The sequence below is a fragment of the Oncorhynchus mykiss genome, chromosome 1, assembly GCF_013265735.2.
Source record: "Oncorhynchus mykiss isolate Arlee chromosome 1, USDA_OmykA_1.1, whole genome shotgun sequence".
Classification (NCBI taxonomy): domain Eukaryota; kingdom Metazoa; phylum Chordata; class Actinopteri; order Salmoniformes; family Salmonidae; genus Oncorhynchus; species Oncorhynchus mykiss.
Window position 1 is genome coordinate 84,081,118 of NC_048565.1, and position 16,486 is coordinate 84,097,603.

Genomic DNA, 16,486 nt, shown 5'->3' on the forward strand with positions numbered 1-16,486 from the left:
ATTCAGCCCCCTTAAGTTAATACTTTGTAGCGCCACCTTTTGCTGCGATTACAGCTGTAAGTCGCTTGGGGTATGTCTCTATCAGTTTTGCACATCGAAAGACTGAAATTTTTCCCCATTCCTCCTTGCAAAACAGCTCGAGCTCAGTGAGGTTGGATGGAGAGCATTTGTGAACAGCAGTTTTCAGTTCTTTCCACAGATTCTCGATTGGATTCAGGTCTGGACTTTGACTTGGCCATTCTAACACCTGGATATGTTTATTTTTGAACCATTCCATTGTAGATTTTGCTTTATGTTTTGGATCATTGTCTTGTTGGAAGACAAATCTCCGTCCCAGTCTCAGGTCTTTTGCAGACTCCATCAGGTTTTCTTCCAGAATGGTCCTGTATTTGGCTCCATCCATCTTCTCATCAATTTTAACCATCTTCCCTGTCCTTGCTGAAGAAAAGCAGGCCCAAACCATGATGCTGCCACCACCATGTTTGACAGTGGGGATGGTGTGTTCAGCTGTGTTGCTTTTACGCCAAACATAACGTTTTGCATTGTTGCCAAAAAGTTCAATTTTGGTTTCATCTGACCAGAGCACCTTCTTCCACATGTTTGGTGTGTCTCCCAGGTGGCTTGTGGCAAACTTTAAACAACACTTTTTATAGATATCTTTAAGAAATGGCTTTCTTCTTGCCACTCTTCCATAAAGGCCAGATTTGTGCAATATACGACTGATTGTTGTCCTATGGACAGAGTCTCCCACCTCAGCTGTAGATCTCTGCAGTTCATCCAGAGTGATCATGGGCCTCTTGGCTGCATCTCTGATCAGTCTTCTCCTTGTATGAGCTGAAAGTTTAGAGGGACGGCCAGGTCTTGGTAGATTTGCAGTGGTCTGATACTCCTTCCATTTCAATATTATCGCTTGCACAGTGCTCCTTGGGATGTTTAAAGCTTGGGAAATCTTTTTGTATCCAAATCCGGCTTTAAACTTCTTCACAACAGTATCTCGGACCTGCCTGGTGTGTTACTTGTTCTTCATGATGCTCTCTGCGCTTTTGACGGACCTCTGAGACTATCACAGTGCAGGTGCATTTATACGGAGACTTGATTACACACAGGTGGATTGTATTTATCATCATTAGTCATTTAGGTCAACATTGGATCATTCAGAGATCCTCACTGAACTTCTGGAGAGAGTTTGCTGCACTGAAAGTAAAGGGGCTGAATAATTTTGCACGCCCAATTTTTCAGTTTTTGATTTGTTAAAACAGTTTGAAATATCCAATAAATGTCGTTCCACTTCATGATTGTGTCCCACTTGTTGTTGATTCTTCACAAAAAAAATACAGTTTTATATCTTTATGTTTGAAGCCTGAAATGTGGCAAAAGGTCGCAAAGTTCAAGGGGGCCGAATACTTTCGCAAGGCACTGTACCATTTGTTCTCGCAACACTACGTTCTGAATGTGCCCCCCCCAACTCATTGCACAGTTCCTGTCTTCATGTTATTCTGTATTTTTCCATCATGAATGAGAAAGGCCCATGTCCCTGAAACTATTAACAATGTCTCAAGTCAGCTATGTTGCATAACACAAACATCCACACAAGCCAACAGCAGATAATATTCAATCACATATGTGGTAATGAGCTATAGTGCATAACACAGAATCCTCACAATATACAGCCAAACTGTTACTAATTGGTAAATAGTAACCCTGCTTTTTGTCCATGAACATGTCATTCTAATTACTCTGTTACCAGAATTTACTACCTCTGGTGTGTGTGTGTGTCGACACACATTCTCGGTACATTACTCCTCAGTGTATAATTTTTTTCCTCAACAATTAATCTGTCAATCTGTTTTTATTGTACAAAAATAAACTTCATTTGTGTCCAAGGTCCGTGTTATCTTGTGCGATTAGTTTCCCTGCAATGACTAATCCATTTATCTTGATCAACTGATACACCTACGCCAAATTTAGATATTTTGAACGGAGACGTCAACTGCACTCTTCTCCTTCAACACAATATTTGTGAGTATCATTCCTTTATACATTATTTTAAATATTGTTAAACATTTTGTTGCGAGCATTATTTCAATCAGCAAGCTAACGTCATCATGCAGTTAGCTACCGTTAACCTAGATAGCCAGCTAGCCCAAATGTGAAGTCTACAAAGTGAACAAGCTAACGTTGTGTCATTGTTACTACTAATTTATACTTGGCCTATTTAATGCATTAATCAAAGAATGCCAACATAGATTTAGCTAGCTAGTAAAGTTGACTTTATAATGCCACTTACCAGTCAACATGATTGTCTGTCTTTTAGTGGGTCTTAAGGTTAAGGTTACTTATCAAATAGTTGTAGCTAGCTAGTTAGCGGGGTGCGCGTCACTCGCTCTGAGTAGTAGTTGTTCCCCTTGCTCTGTCGCGATGGGTAACGATGCTTCGTGGGTGTCTGTTGTCGATGTGTGCTGAGGTTTCCTGGTTCGAGCCCAGGTTGGGGCGAGGAGAGGGACGGAAGCTATACTGTTACATAGGCAAGCTATCTATGTCAAATTGCATGGCAGTTGAACGCTGCAAAATTGTCTTGATAGGGTTTGCATGGGAAGCCACATGTAATAATTTGTGTCACTCAATTTGAAATAAGCGCTCTAAGATAAGGAATAAGAAGTTGCAGAATTCAGTTAATATTCAGATCTGTAACTAGCATACTCTCCATTTAATCTTTGTCACGATAATCGATCCTATGTTCTCACATTTTCGTTGTCAATAATAACAGTCCGTTCCTCAACTCATTGTCAATGTGTAAATCAGTATAGCTAAGCTTACAATGTAAACATTCCTTTCCACTATCTATCTATATGGAATCTAGTCAATCAGTTCATGTGCGGCTGCCAGGTAGTCTATTGGTTGTTGTTCTCATTAGGGTTCAGGCCTTTGTCCTCACTCTTGGAAGGGAAAGTCACACTGCAGTAGTTAGTCAAGACTTGTCAAGTCACAGTGAAGTGCAGAACAGAGTATTTGGGACTGAATGAGCTGAACTTGAGGGAAATGAGTGCACACCTTCAGTGGGTGATTGTTTGATAAATGAATCGATGTTTGAAAATGGAATTTTAGTATTTTTTAGAATGACCATACGTGTAGGTTTGTGTTCAGTTTGGTTTCACATATATTTCATGCATGTAGGCCTAAGCATTTGGTGGACCATTCAGACTGTCTTGTTCAGAGAAAATGGAAAATACCCGAATGATTCATATCTTGAAAAATCCACATCTAAGTAAGCCCTGACAATACAGTAACAGTATTTTGTTCATGTTCATATAGACTAATAATAATTATCCTCAATTGACTATACTGATGATTCACTGTGTACTGTCTAACATTGTATGTTAAGGCCCCTCTTGCTTATACAAGGGGAAGAAGGATTAGCCATGTAAGCTATCGTCTGAGACATTAGGGTGTGTGCGCTCAAGCTTGTGTGTGTGTGTGTGCTCAAGTGTGTGTCACACCCATAACTTTATAACCACAGTACAGTTTGACGGTCGAAAGATAAGTTACAACAAACAGAGCAGTTCATATGTTTGTTACTTAGTCACACCCATCAGTTTCCTGAGGAAATGTAATGTAGACAAACAGGTTTGCTGTAATTCATTAAACAATGCCTAAGGTCATTTCCAAAAGGACCCATGAGCACCAACATGTGAAGTTCATATGAGAATGTTAAATCTGTTGACAAATGAAAGCTAAGAGATTATATATTTGATAAATAAAAAAATTCTACCATTTTCTATCCTAAATATAAAGAATAAGCAACGGCTTTCATTTCTGGCCAAACGGATAGAAAATAAGTTAGAAAACATATACCAGAAAAAGTCTTAAAATGTTTTGGAAATAGACAGGTTGGTTGTTTAGCAACAAAACCCAACACGTGCGCAACTATGGGGCAAAACAGACTGGGTTGGTTAGATTTTTTGCAACATGTAAATTATATTTAGTCTACAATGTTTTTTGAAAACAAATACATTTGCACAATGATCCACTTGTTGTCACTCAAATACATTGTTAGTTGTTGGTAGCTAGATTCTTTTGTTGTTGCCATATTAGCATTGACATAAAATCGTTCAAAACACCTAAAAACAAGACATGGTATCAAGAACAAGCTGAAAGGAGTTACTATTCCCCACATGGGGGAATAGTAATGTAAGTAAACAACAGCTTAAATGACAGGCATGGCATTTTGTCATTGTTGCTAGCTGTCTGACCGTCCAGAACCACAACAACGCACAGACTTCTGCCCCATTGAAGCGTGATGTTGTCAGCTTACCCATCTCTGTACATCAATATGTTGAAGTAAAGACCCCTGCCAACTAATATCAACACTTATATTTCGTTTGGATAAATTATTTGCATTGTGTAAGTTTAAGAAACATTGCCCTGTGCCTTGATATTCCGTTACCAAAAACCCACTCATATTTGATATTTTCTCATTTCTCTCCCTCATGAGGGTCAATAATGAAGGTTAACAGAAATAACAAGTGAAGGTAGACCTATCAATTAGTGTTTTTACTGATATCTATTTGGTTTAACCAAATTTTTAACAGAATTAAAAAAAACAACTAATGGAATTACTGCAATTGAATTGCTACAATGAGAAATCATAGTTGTCACATAGTTGGGTCACCTGCTTACAGCCCTTCCTTCCACTGGCATACTGTTACAGTGGGGCAAAACAAGTATTTAGTCAGTCACCAATTGTGCAAGTTCTCCCACTTAAAAATATGAAAGAGGCCTGTAATTTTCATCATAGGTACACTTCAACTATGACAGACAAAATGAGAAAAAAAATCTAGAAAATCACATTGTAGGATTTTTTATGAATTTATTTGCAAATTATGGTGGAAAATAAGTATATGGTCACCTACAAGCAAGCAAGATTTCTGGCTCTCACAGACCTGTAACTTCTTCTTTAAGAGGCTCCTCTGTCCTCCACTTGTTACCTGTATTAATGGCACCTGTTTGAACTTGTTATCAGTATAAAAGACACCTGTCCACAACCTCAAACAGTCACACTCCAAACTCCACTATGGCCAAGACCAAAGAGCTGTCAAAGGACACCAGAAACAAAATTGTAGACCTGCACCAGGCTGGGAAGACTGAATCTGCAATAGGTAAGCAGCTTGGTTTGAAGAAATCAACTGTGGGAGCAATTATTAGGAAATGGAAGACATACAAGACCACTGATAATCTCCCTCGATCTGGGGCTCCACACAAGATCTCACCCCGTGGGGTCAAAATGATCACAAGAACGGTGAGCAAAATCCCAGAACCACACGGGGGGACCTAGTGAATGACCTGAGAGCTGGGACCAAAGTAACAAAGCCTACCATCAGTAACACACTACGCCGCCAGGGACTCAAATCCTGCAGTGCCAGACGTGTCCCCCTGCTTAAGCCAGTACATGTCCAGGCCCGTCTGAAGTTTGCTAGAGAGTATTTGGATGATCCAGAAGAAGATTGGGAGAATATCAGATGAAACCAAAATATAACTATTTGGTAAAAACTCAACTCGGACAAAGAATGCTGAGTTGCATCCAAAGAACACCATACCTACTGTGAAGCATGGGGGTGGCTGGGTCTTTCAGCATGACAATGATCCCAAACACACCGCCCGGGCAACGAAGGAGTGGCTTCGTAAGAAGCATTTCAAGGTCCTGGAGTGGCCTAGCCAGTTTCCAGATCTCAACCCCATAGAAAATCTTTGGAGGGAGTTGAAAGTACGTGTTGCCCAGCAACAGCCCCAAAACATCACTGCTCTAGAGGAGATCTGCATGGAGGAATGGGCCAAAATACCAGCAACAGTGTGTGAAAATGTTTGACCTCTGTCATTGCCAATAAAGGGTATATAACAAAGTATTGAGAAACTTTTGTTATTGACCAAATACTTATTTTCCACCATAATTTGCAAATACATTAATTAAAAATCCTACAATGAGATTTTCTGGATTTTTCTTCTTCTCATTTTGTCTGTCATAGTTGAAGTGTACCAATGATGAAAATTACAGGCCTCTCATCTTTTTAAGTGGGAGAACTTGCACAATTGGTGGCTGACTAAATACTTTTTTGCCCCACTGTATATTCAACTCATAACTGTGTTTTTTTTTTTCTCAATCTTTCTGTTGTGTGGTGGTCAAAGTAAGATTGAAAACAGCCTGGACAACCCAGCCCTCTCTCTCTGCCTCTCTAGTTAATGTCACCTCTCTCATCTCTTACTGACATCTACCCAAGAGCCCCCTCTCTTTCCATTTACTGTAACCAGCATCCGTACCGACCGACATCCATGGACGTTGAAATATGGTCAGTCTGCCCTGGCCTTGGCTTCAACGTCCACATAAGTTGTTTTTGGTCCAGACCGGACCAAATTTGAAGCAATCGTAGACGTCTATGTTTCACAAGTGTGGATGGCACAGTACAGTAAAAAAGTTGAGTACAGTCCTGAACTGTGCAGAAGAATAGAGTAGAGTTTAGTACAATACACAGTACAGCACACTAGAGTTGAGTAACATATAATGTATTGAACTATAATATACTTTACTGTACTGAACTGACCCACCCAGACAATACTGACCAGAGTGAAAGTTTTACACACAGTGAAAGTGTAGTTCTTTCTTTTCTTAGTCAACAGCCCACTGTACACATTTAAACTACATGCCCCAGGCTTAGGACTGTGACAGTCATTGAATTTTGGATGACGGTAAAAGATGAGGTAAAGAGGTTAATGGAATTCGACCAGAACATCGGAAATGCCATGGAAACGCGTGTGGGAAAGATCCCGACTCCTCATTTAAGCTATTGTTTATATGTGTATTTCACACTATGTTGAGGTAAAAATCAGAGGATAATGCTTGTATGGATGTCAACTAGAGGTCGACCGATTAATCGGAATGGCCGATTAATTAGGGCTGATTTCAAGTTTTCATAACAATCGGAAATCTGTATTTTTGGACACTGATTTGGCCGATTTAAAAAAAAATGTTTTTTTGTTATTTATAATTTTTTACACCTTTAGTTACCTAGGCAAGTCAGTTAATTAAGAACACATTCTTATTTTCAATGACTGCCTAGGAACGGTGGGCCTTGTTCAGGGGCAGAATGACAGATTTTTACCTTGTCAGCTCAGGGATTCAATCTTGCAACCTTACAGTGAACTAGTCCAACGCTCTAACCACCTGCCTCTCATTGCACTCCACGAGGAGCCTGCCTGTTACACGAATGCATTAAGAAGCCAAGGTAAGTTGCTAGCTAGCAATAAACTTATCTTATAAAAAAAACAATCAATCAATCAATCATAATCACTAGTTGGTTGATGATATTACTGGTTTATCTAGCGTGTCCTTAGTTGCATATAATCGATGCAGTGCGCATTTGCGAAAAAGGACTGTCGTTGCTCCAACGTGTACCTAACCATAAACATCAATGCCTTTTCTTAAAATCAATACACAGAAGTATATATTTTTAAACCTGCATATTTAGCTAAAAGAAATCCAGGTTAGCAGGCAATATTAAGCAGATGAAATTGTGTCACGTCTCTTGTGTTCATTGCACGCAGAGTCAGGGTATATGCAACAGTTTGGGCAGCCTGGCTCGTTGCGAACTAATTTGCCAGAATTTTACGTAATTATGACATAACATTGAAGGTTGTACAATGTAACAGCAATATTTAGACTGATGGATGCCACCCGTTAGATAAAATACAGAACAGTTCCTTATTTCACTGAAAGAATAAACATTTGTTTTCAAAATTATAGTTTCCGGGTTCGACCATATTAATGACCAAAGGCTCTGTGTGTTATTATGTTATAGTTATATGTGCTTCAAGCATTGCGCTGTTTATGACTTCAAGCCTATCAACTCCCGAGATTAGGCTGGTGTAACGAATGTGAAATGGCTAGCTAGTTAGCGGGGTGTGCGATAATAGTGTTTCAAACGTCACTCGCTCTGAGACCTGGAGTAGTTGTTCCCCTTGCTCTGCAAGGGCTGCGGCTTTTGTGGAGGGATGGGTAACGATGCTTTGAGGGTGGCTGTTGTCGATGTGTTCCTGGTTCGAGCCCAGGTAGGGGTGAGGAGAGGGACGGAAGCTATGTTGTTACACTGGCAATACTAAAGTGCCTATAAGAACATCCAATAGTCAAAGGTTAATGAAATACAAATGGTATAGAGAGAAATAGTCCTATAAATACTATATTAACTACAACCTAAAACCTCTTACCTTGAAATATTAGTCTCATGTTTAAAGGAACCACCAACTTTCATATGTTCTCATGTTCTGAGCAAGGAACTTAAACGTTAGCTTTCTTACATGGCACATATTGCACTTTTACTTTCTTCTCCAACGCTTTGTTTTTGCATTATTTAAACCAAATTGAACATGTTTCATTATTGATTTTATTGATGTATTAAATTAAAATAAGTGTTCATTCAGTATTGTTGTAATTGTCATTATTACAAATACATTTTAAAATTCTTTTTAAATTGTCCGATTTAATCAGTATCGACTTTTTTTTGGTCCTCCAATAATCGGTCAATCTCTAATGTCAACCCCAATACACGTTCATGTCACCGTCACCAATTACCTGCATTACAGTTTAAAAAAAACGAATATCCACTTTGCTAGATCAGAATTGTTGAATGTGCGCCAATCCAGCATCCTTCTATCCCCGAGGCCTGCGGTCCATTGACCTCTTTACAGCATAACCGTTCAATTAGCAAAATAAAAAAGGATGCATGTTTTTCTCTGCTCCTGTCTGCACGTGCAGCCATAGAAATATAATGGGCAACCCCATTCAAGTCGTTGGCTGTGTTGGAGAGGATCAAAATCAGAATGTATCATGGTTAAATTGTGACTGACTGACTGATCTACAAATAATAATGAGTAGTTCATTATGATGCAAGGTTCTTTGTAGATCCGTAAGGCAGCAGTTATCTGTACCTTCGGCTGCAATGTCGAACAAGCCAAATGATGGCATAATGGGTGGACTGGTGGCCATTGCGAGGCGCAAAGCAGGAAGTAGAAGTTGGAATTTGTGCTGTGATTTGTTGATTCAACTTAACTGGCATTACCATAAATAAATTCCATTGCACGAGCCACATCAGTTAAAGGTGAACTCAGCAATATGATGTAGATCCAGAAAGTAAACAGCATAGTGGGTCAATTTCCGCTACAACTAAGAGGGTTGAAGCGCGAGGCTCAACTTCTCCCCCGTTTTGGTGCCCTGGCGTTCACGCTGTGACAGCGTGACGCGAACATGTGCACATGCGCAGAAACTGTGTGTGACTGTGAGAGAGCGAAGTCTTGCATCTCACTCATCTCAATATCTGCAGTGCTGCTCATGGCAATATCATTTCGCAGAGTCAACCTTTAACATTCTATATTAACATGTCAATTATTGCATCACAATACCACACAGCCATTAAGTGTACCCATCAGTTTACCATTCAACATGTCACACTTTTCAGTCAGCTGTTTGTATTTTTATAGATTTTTTGGGGGGTTAGGAAGGTTAATTTATTTTCACGATGGTCTTCATCCATAACTCACGGTTATATGGTAATTGTGCCAGCCCTACCTAGGCTGTCTCTGAAAAGATAAACAAAAACATTGTTTTTAGCCTACTGTTTGAACATCGGTCACTACTTCCTAACAGTAGTTGCATGTGCCCATGCCATCTTTCAAACGCCAGTGATTTCACGCTCACGATAAAGGCTTTTGTTTTTCTTGTCTCTTCAGAGAAAGTCTGTTTTATAAGTTCTGATGGGTTGTGTTTATACAGTCACCATGGCCCTGGCACTGGTCCAGTCCCTCTCCAGACACTCCGCTAAAGCCCTAAGGGCCAGATGGAGGCTATCTCAGACTCTGCACATCTCTTACCTGCCTCTGGGGGGTGCCATTCACAACAGCCAGCCCTCTACCAACCCTACAGCCAGACTTCCTTGTCTAAAAGCCTTTCACCTCAGCACAGCGTCATCCAGCCCTGACCCTAACAAGCCCAAATCAGGCAAGGAGCATTACATTATCTCGCTCTAGTGACACATTGCATGGAGTTTGTTATAGGCTAGTTCACTTTACTTATCTTATGGCCTATATCAGTGACCCTGACCTTTCCACCCCCTAACCCATGCCTAAGAATGTTGCCTCTCGCTAACAGTAAGGTTCCGTTATCTAACAGTACCAGAAATCATTAGACATGTACGTGTGGCATGACCGAGTAAGAAGATCGGCCCTCTTCTCTAGGCTCTGGTTCCTCTTAAAGTTTCTCCTTCCCTAAGAACAATAAATCACTCTGATAATCATGTTTGTCTATTTTTTTGGCTGCAGTGTTGTCCTCCAGCCTCGAGGTGGAGCTGTTTGAGATGGGGATGTGGTCTCTGGGTCTGGGGACCTTAGGAGTTGCCATTGTTGGAATCTTCCTGGCCAACACTGACTTGTGTCTGACCAAGGCTGCCCAGGCCTCGCTGGAGTACCTGGAGGACGCAGACCTCCGCTCCACTGGAGACGGTACGAGGGCCCTGGTTCACCTACTGGGCATGGCCGGAAAGTGCAGAAAACTGTCTATCATATTGGCACCAAACGTTCTACAGTATGACAATGACATTCTGTTTTACATTCATACTAGAATGTAGCAAGGTTAGAGCCTTTGGTGCCAACATGGCAGCTATTAAGATTTGAAATCTCAAACAGAGTTTACAGAACTCTATCTTTTGCATAGCTCTGAGCAAGGCATTTTGTGATCCATAATATGCTAATGAATATCTGCTTGCTTTTTTTCTGCGACACTCTGAAACAACGGTAGAGCGAAGCCTAATTATTATCTGGGTGATAAAAAAAAATGGTCTAGGCACACTGGTGCTCCAAGAATAGTTTTTATCCAAGTCGAACAGCAAAATATTTAGGCGCATATGCAACCAAAATTGTCACACTGCAGAGCCCAGGTACCAATGCATGACCTGTGTATATGTGTGTGTCCTGCAGATGAGAACACCATAAAGGCCAAAGCTCTGTGGGAGAAGACGGGAGCAGTAGTCATGGCTGTACGACGGCCCGGATGATTTTTGTGCAGAGAGGTGAAGTGATGTCACTGATACTATACAGTATAGTCAGCTTTTTTACTTACAGGGAAAGTTAATCCGAAATGGTCTTAATTCAAGTCTATATTCCACACCATATATTGTTGTTGTGTAGATTCCGCTGTATGCATCAGGAGAATAAACAAGACCCCACCCATCCTATTAATGAAATTGTACTAATTGTGTGTGTGTGTAGGAAGCTTCCGAGCTGTCCTCTCTGAAGACCCAGCTTGAGGATCTCGGGGTCCCTCTAGTTGCCGTGGTGAAGGAGAACATCGGCACGGAGATCCAGGACTTCCGATCACACTTCGCTGGGGACATCTATGTAGACGAGAAGGTGAGGCCCTGGGTGTTTCTCAGTATGCATACTACCGTGCTCCACACTATCATGCTACAAGTGCACCATGTTCTCTTGAGTATGTTCTTGTGAGGACGAGAATGTGGAGAATGCATAAAACGATACATTTGAGAAGCACTGGTACATTCCTACTGTATTATCTCACGCTGAATCTCCTCATTCACTGGGACCTTCTTCCAGGTCAGGACAATGGCAACAATAGGCAAAACAAGATCCACACAAAGAAAATGTTTTCCTTCACAACTATCAGCTAGGTATAAGTGAATCTGAATAATCTAGCTATCCAGCTAGTTAAACAGACAAAAATGACCGAAAACTAATGTTATGCAAGGTAGATGTAAATTTTTTTGTGGGTAGCTACCAATTCTTTGTGGCTAGCTAGCCAGTTAGCCCTATGGACTTACCCATTCAATGTACCATCTTCCAGCCAGGACAACAATGGCAAAAGTGACCAAACAAGATATACACAAAGCAACCGTTTACCTCATAAATATCAGCTATCTATATGTGCTTCGTAATAATGTAGCTAACCAGATAATGACCTAAAACAAATATTATGTTAATTCTTCGTGATTAGCTTGCCAGTTAGCCCTATGACTTATTATGGGCTTGTGATCTCTGGTACGTAGGCAGGTAAACATGCCAAAATTTAACACCGCATGTATTTATTAACGTATTAAGATAAAGTATGTTGCCTGACTACAATACTTTATGAGATGTGAATAGGCAACATTTCATTCCAAAGTCGAAGTGTATTTTCTCTCGCTTCAGCTCAAATAATGGCCACCATTGATTTCAACAAATGTTGTGTAATTTTGTTGTTGCGTCATATTTCTTTGCATACTTTCCGTTGAAGCATCGATGCACGCTTTAAAATATGTACAGTTGAAGTCGGAAGTTTACATACACTTAGGTTGGAGTCATTAAATCTCATTTTTCAACCACTCCACAAATTTCTTGTTAACAAACTGTAGTTTTGGCAAGTTGGTTAGGACATCTACTTTGTGCATGACACAATTAATTTTTCCAACAATTGTTTCCAGACAAGATTATTTCACTTATAATTCAATGTATCACAGTTCCAGTTGTGCCTTTAAACAACTTGGAAAATTCCAGAAAATGATGTCATGGCTTTAGAAGCTTCTGATAGGCTAATTGACATCATTTGAGTCAATTGGAGGTGTACCTGTGGATGAAGTTCAAGGCCTACCTTCAAATTCAGTGCCTCTTTGCTTGACATCATTGGAAAATCAAAAGAAATCAGCCAAAATTGTGGACCTCCACAAGTCTGGGTCATCCTTGGGAGCCATTTCCAAATGCCTGAAGGTACCACGTTCATCTGTACAAACAATAGTACGCAAGTATAAACACCATGGGACCACGCAGCCGTCATACCGCTCAGGAAGGAGACGTGTTCTGTCTCCTAGAGATGAACGTACTTTGGTGTGAAAAGTGCAAATCGATCCCAGAACAACAGCAAAGGACCTTGTGAAGATGCTGGAGGAAACAGGTACAAAAGTATCTATATCCACATTAAAACAAGTCCTATATCGACATAACCTGAAAGGCCACTCAGCAAGGAAGAAGCCACTGCTCCAAAAACGCCATAAAAAAGCCAGACTACGGTTTGCAACTGCACATGGAGAAATGTCCTCTGGATTGATGAAACAAACAGAACTGTTTGGCCATAATGACCATCGTTATGTTTGGAGGAAAAAGGTGGGGCTTGCAAGCCAAAGAACACCACCCCAACCGTGAAGCACAGGGGTGGCAGCATCATGTTGTGGGGGTGCTTTGCTGCAGGAGGGATTGGTGCACTAAACAAAATAAATGGCATCATGAGGAAGGGACATTATGTGGATATATTGAAGCAACATGTCAAGACATCAGTCAGGAAGTTAAAGCTTGGTCACAAATGGGTCTTCCAAATGGACAATAACCCCAAGCATACTTCCAAAGTTGTGGCAAAATGGCTTAAGGACAAGTCAAGGTATTGGAGTGGCCATCACAAAGCCCTGACTTCAATCCTGTTGAAATTTTGTGGGAAGAACTGAAAAAGTGTGTGTGAGCAAGGAGGCCCACAAACCTGACTCAGTTACACCAGCTCTGTCAGGAGGAATGGGCCAAAATTCACCCAACTTATTGTGGGAAGCTTGTGGAAGGCTACCCAAAATATTTGACCCAAGTTAAACAATTTAAAGGCAATGCTACCAAATACTAATTGAGTGTATGTAAACTTCTGACCCACTGGGAATGTGATGACAGAAATACAAGCTGAAATAAATCACTCTACTATTATTTTGACATTTCACATTCTTAAAATAAAGTGGTGATCCTAATTGACCTAATACAGGGAATCTTTACTAGGATTAAATGTCAGGAATTGTGAAAAACTGAGACATTTAAATGTATTTGGCTAATGTGTATGTAAACATCCGACTTCAACTGTACAAATGGAGTACGCATTAGAGAAGTGTCCGCCATGTTCCGTTTCGCATACTTTGATTTTGACTCCGACCTTCCATACTCCTATATGCGTGCTCGGAGCATGGTAGTATGCATTTTGAGAAACACCCCCTGACTCTCTATGGGTGCATCTCAATAGTCTATAGAAGGTGAGACGGACTTGACTATGGGTACATCTCAATAGTTTAACAAAGGCTCTCCTCTCCTAGTCTCCGTTCCTTCAACTGCACTGGCTTAAATGAACTGTGAACATGTTTGAATCGATTTCTACACAGGCCTGCTATGAAGGAGAGGAGCTGAACCATGTGTAGATATAGTATGCCTGTTGTCTGTGCCTGAGTTTTATTTTCTCTTGATTGATTGGTTTGTGTTCTTTGCAGCACCACTTCTATGGCCCACTACAGAGGAAGATGGGGGGGCTGGGCTTCATCCGTCTGGGGGTGTGGCAGAACTTTATGCGGGCCTGGAAGGCCGGTTACCATGGCAACATGTTGGGGGAGGGCTTCGTCCTGGGAGGCGTGTTTGTCATCGGCGCGGGGAACCAGGTACCCCACACACAGGGCTGTGCATCAATGGATTACGCTCAGCCACAGCTGGGAATCATTAACTGGAGCTGTTAAGGTGTCCGCATGCTTCTCAGCCGAAACAGTAACTGTTTGTGCATATACTGTGACGTTTTTGTTAATTTTTGACTTCAGCAAGGGTTTTTTCGGCTGTTCGGGCACACAATTTTTTGAGGCAAGCCAAAGCCTACTCCCCTTCGTCTGTGATTGGTCAACAGTAGGGATTCTTCAATAAAGTCTTTGTCATTCAACGAGAGACGACTCGTTTTCATTCATTTTTTTGTTGAAATACTGCACCTAAGATGTTAGGTGCGCAATTTTACATTTAACTAAGATCTCCTCTGCAATTTAAAAAAAAAATGAATGACAAGAAATCTGAGTTATCTTAGATTAATTCTGACTATTTTGAGGAACTGTAATGTATACTGGCTACGGCGTCTCAAAATTGATAAATAGTACTATTGCTGCTTTTTTTTCTCGTTTTTCAAGCAGAGGTCTATTAAAGGAGTATGCGAGCACTCTGCTGGGTGCCAGCCGAACTGAAGCATGCTGACACCTTTAGACTCCAACCGCCGACACATGTATGAGGGGAGAGACTCAACCATGATGGATCCAGTGCTGCAGATGAGACACACACACTATCTGTTATCAACTCAGTAATCAGTGGCCATGAGCAGAGACGAGGGAAGGAAGTCCTCTAGGACAATATTGATACAAACACGGTTTAACCGAAATGTATAGACCAAGAGCAGCAGCATTGTTACATTGTGTTGTGAGGTTGTCTGGTATTACGTAGGTCCCTTTTTTAAATTGTATTTTTTCCTCAGGGAATTCTTCTGGAGCACAGGGAGGAGGAGTTTGGCAACAAAGTGGAGAACCAAGATGTTTTGCAGGCTGTCAAGAGAATTGTTCCAGTGCAATAATGGTTAGTTTTGTGTTCACGAACTTAGTAGCATTAGACCAACGCTGATAGAGGCCTCTGTTTCATTCACAACATAACTTTATCCCAACAAGTGTTTGTGAGTTGTGTATGACATTTTAAACTTGAAAGGGGCATTTTTCATATCTGTAGTTCTCCTGCACCAACCTTATATGATTTATATTATTGCTAGCTCCGCCCATCAGAACAATGTGAATGCTCAGGTAAATGAGCTCCACTGCTTATAATATCCTGACCTCTTAACTCCCTGCACTCATAAGCCCATTGGAAGACGAGGTGGACCTATTTTTTTCTCTAGATGTGGAAACTCCCAAGTTGTACCAACTAGACAGTGTTCTGTAGGCTTAAGGTCTTGGTCAGGTTGTTATTGTAAAATGTGTTCTCATGACTTACCTGGTTAAATGAAGGTATTGTCAACCAGGGACCTTACTGCTTGCACTTGAACTGAGAACACTTGAACATTACTCATCTCTTGGGAGAGCGGTATATCTACAACTAGTGTGTTTACACTTTTATTGAAGTCAAACTCAACTCGAGGAATGCACGGTTCTCTGCATCTGGATTTTGTACGTAAAGTCAGTCTTGTAACGTTGCTATGTGTTATATTATATTATACCTGTGAATGAGTGTGTGTGGTCGATGTGTGTTTATTAATGAAGACCTGACTGTAAACTCGGTGACGAGGGGAGCAGGTTTGATATCCAAACACACACTGCCTCATACTCACCATGGCCAGGTTGGCAGGAAGCAGGTGTGTGAGAGACAGGGTGCAAAGCACAATAAACCCATCACACCATCCTCCTCTCTTTTCTCTGGACTTGACATTCTAGAATACATTCTGAACATTTGAACCCTTTCATAAGATGTTTGTTTCCATTACATAGTCACAACTTCAGCTACGTAGCTGTGCACCGCAATCTGCTACTTATTGTATTTGTAAACATTGAGCAATGCGGCATGAGTGACACACCCTCAAATGGGTACGTTCAGCAGCGCACAATGGTGTGGAACGTTCACTTTGTCTTGATTTTGTTCCTGAACAGTACAGTAG

General features: G+C 40.9%; 1 protein-coding gene across 4 annotated transcripts; it reads left to right on the forward strand.

Moving 5' to 3' along the window:
- Window positions 1–1,872: 1,872 nt before the first annotated feature.
- LOC110530965 (peroxiredoxin-like 2A) lies at window positions 1,873–16,233 on the forward strand. 4 transcript variants are annotated; one of them, XM_021614251.2, is made up of 7 exons: window positions 1,881–2,019; window positions 9,815–10,039; window positions 10,360–10,539; window positions 11,014–11,105; window positions 11,305–11,445; window positions 14,313–14,477; window positions 15,323–16,233. In XM_021614251.2, exons 2-7 carry the CDS (start codon window positions 9,820–9,822, stop codon window positions 15,416–15,418), a joined length of 894 nt encoding a protein of 297 aa, XP_021469926.2. In that variant the 5' UTR covers window positions 1,881–2,019; window positions 9,815–9,819; the 3' UTR covers window positions 15,419–16,233. The 4 variants fall into 4 exon arrangements, with proteins under 4 accessions (XP_021469951.2, XP_021469926.2, XP_021469939.2 ...); XM_021614264.2 differs by lacking the exon at window positions 15,323–16,233 and adding an exon at window positions 14,985–15,316; XM_021614271.2 differs by lacking the exon at window positions 15,323–16,233 and adding an exon at window positions 14,988–15,316.
- Window positions 16,234–16,486: the final 253 nt, after the last annotated feature.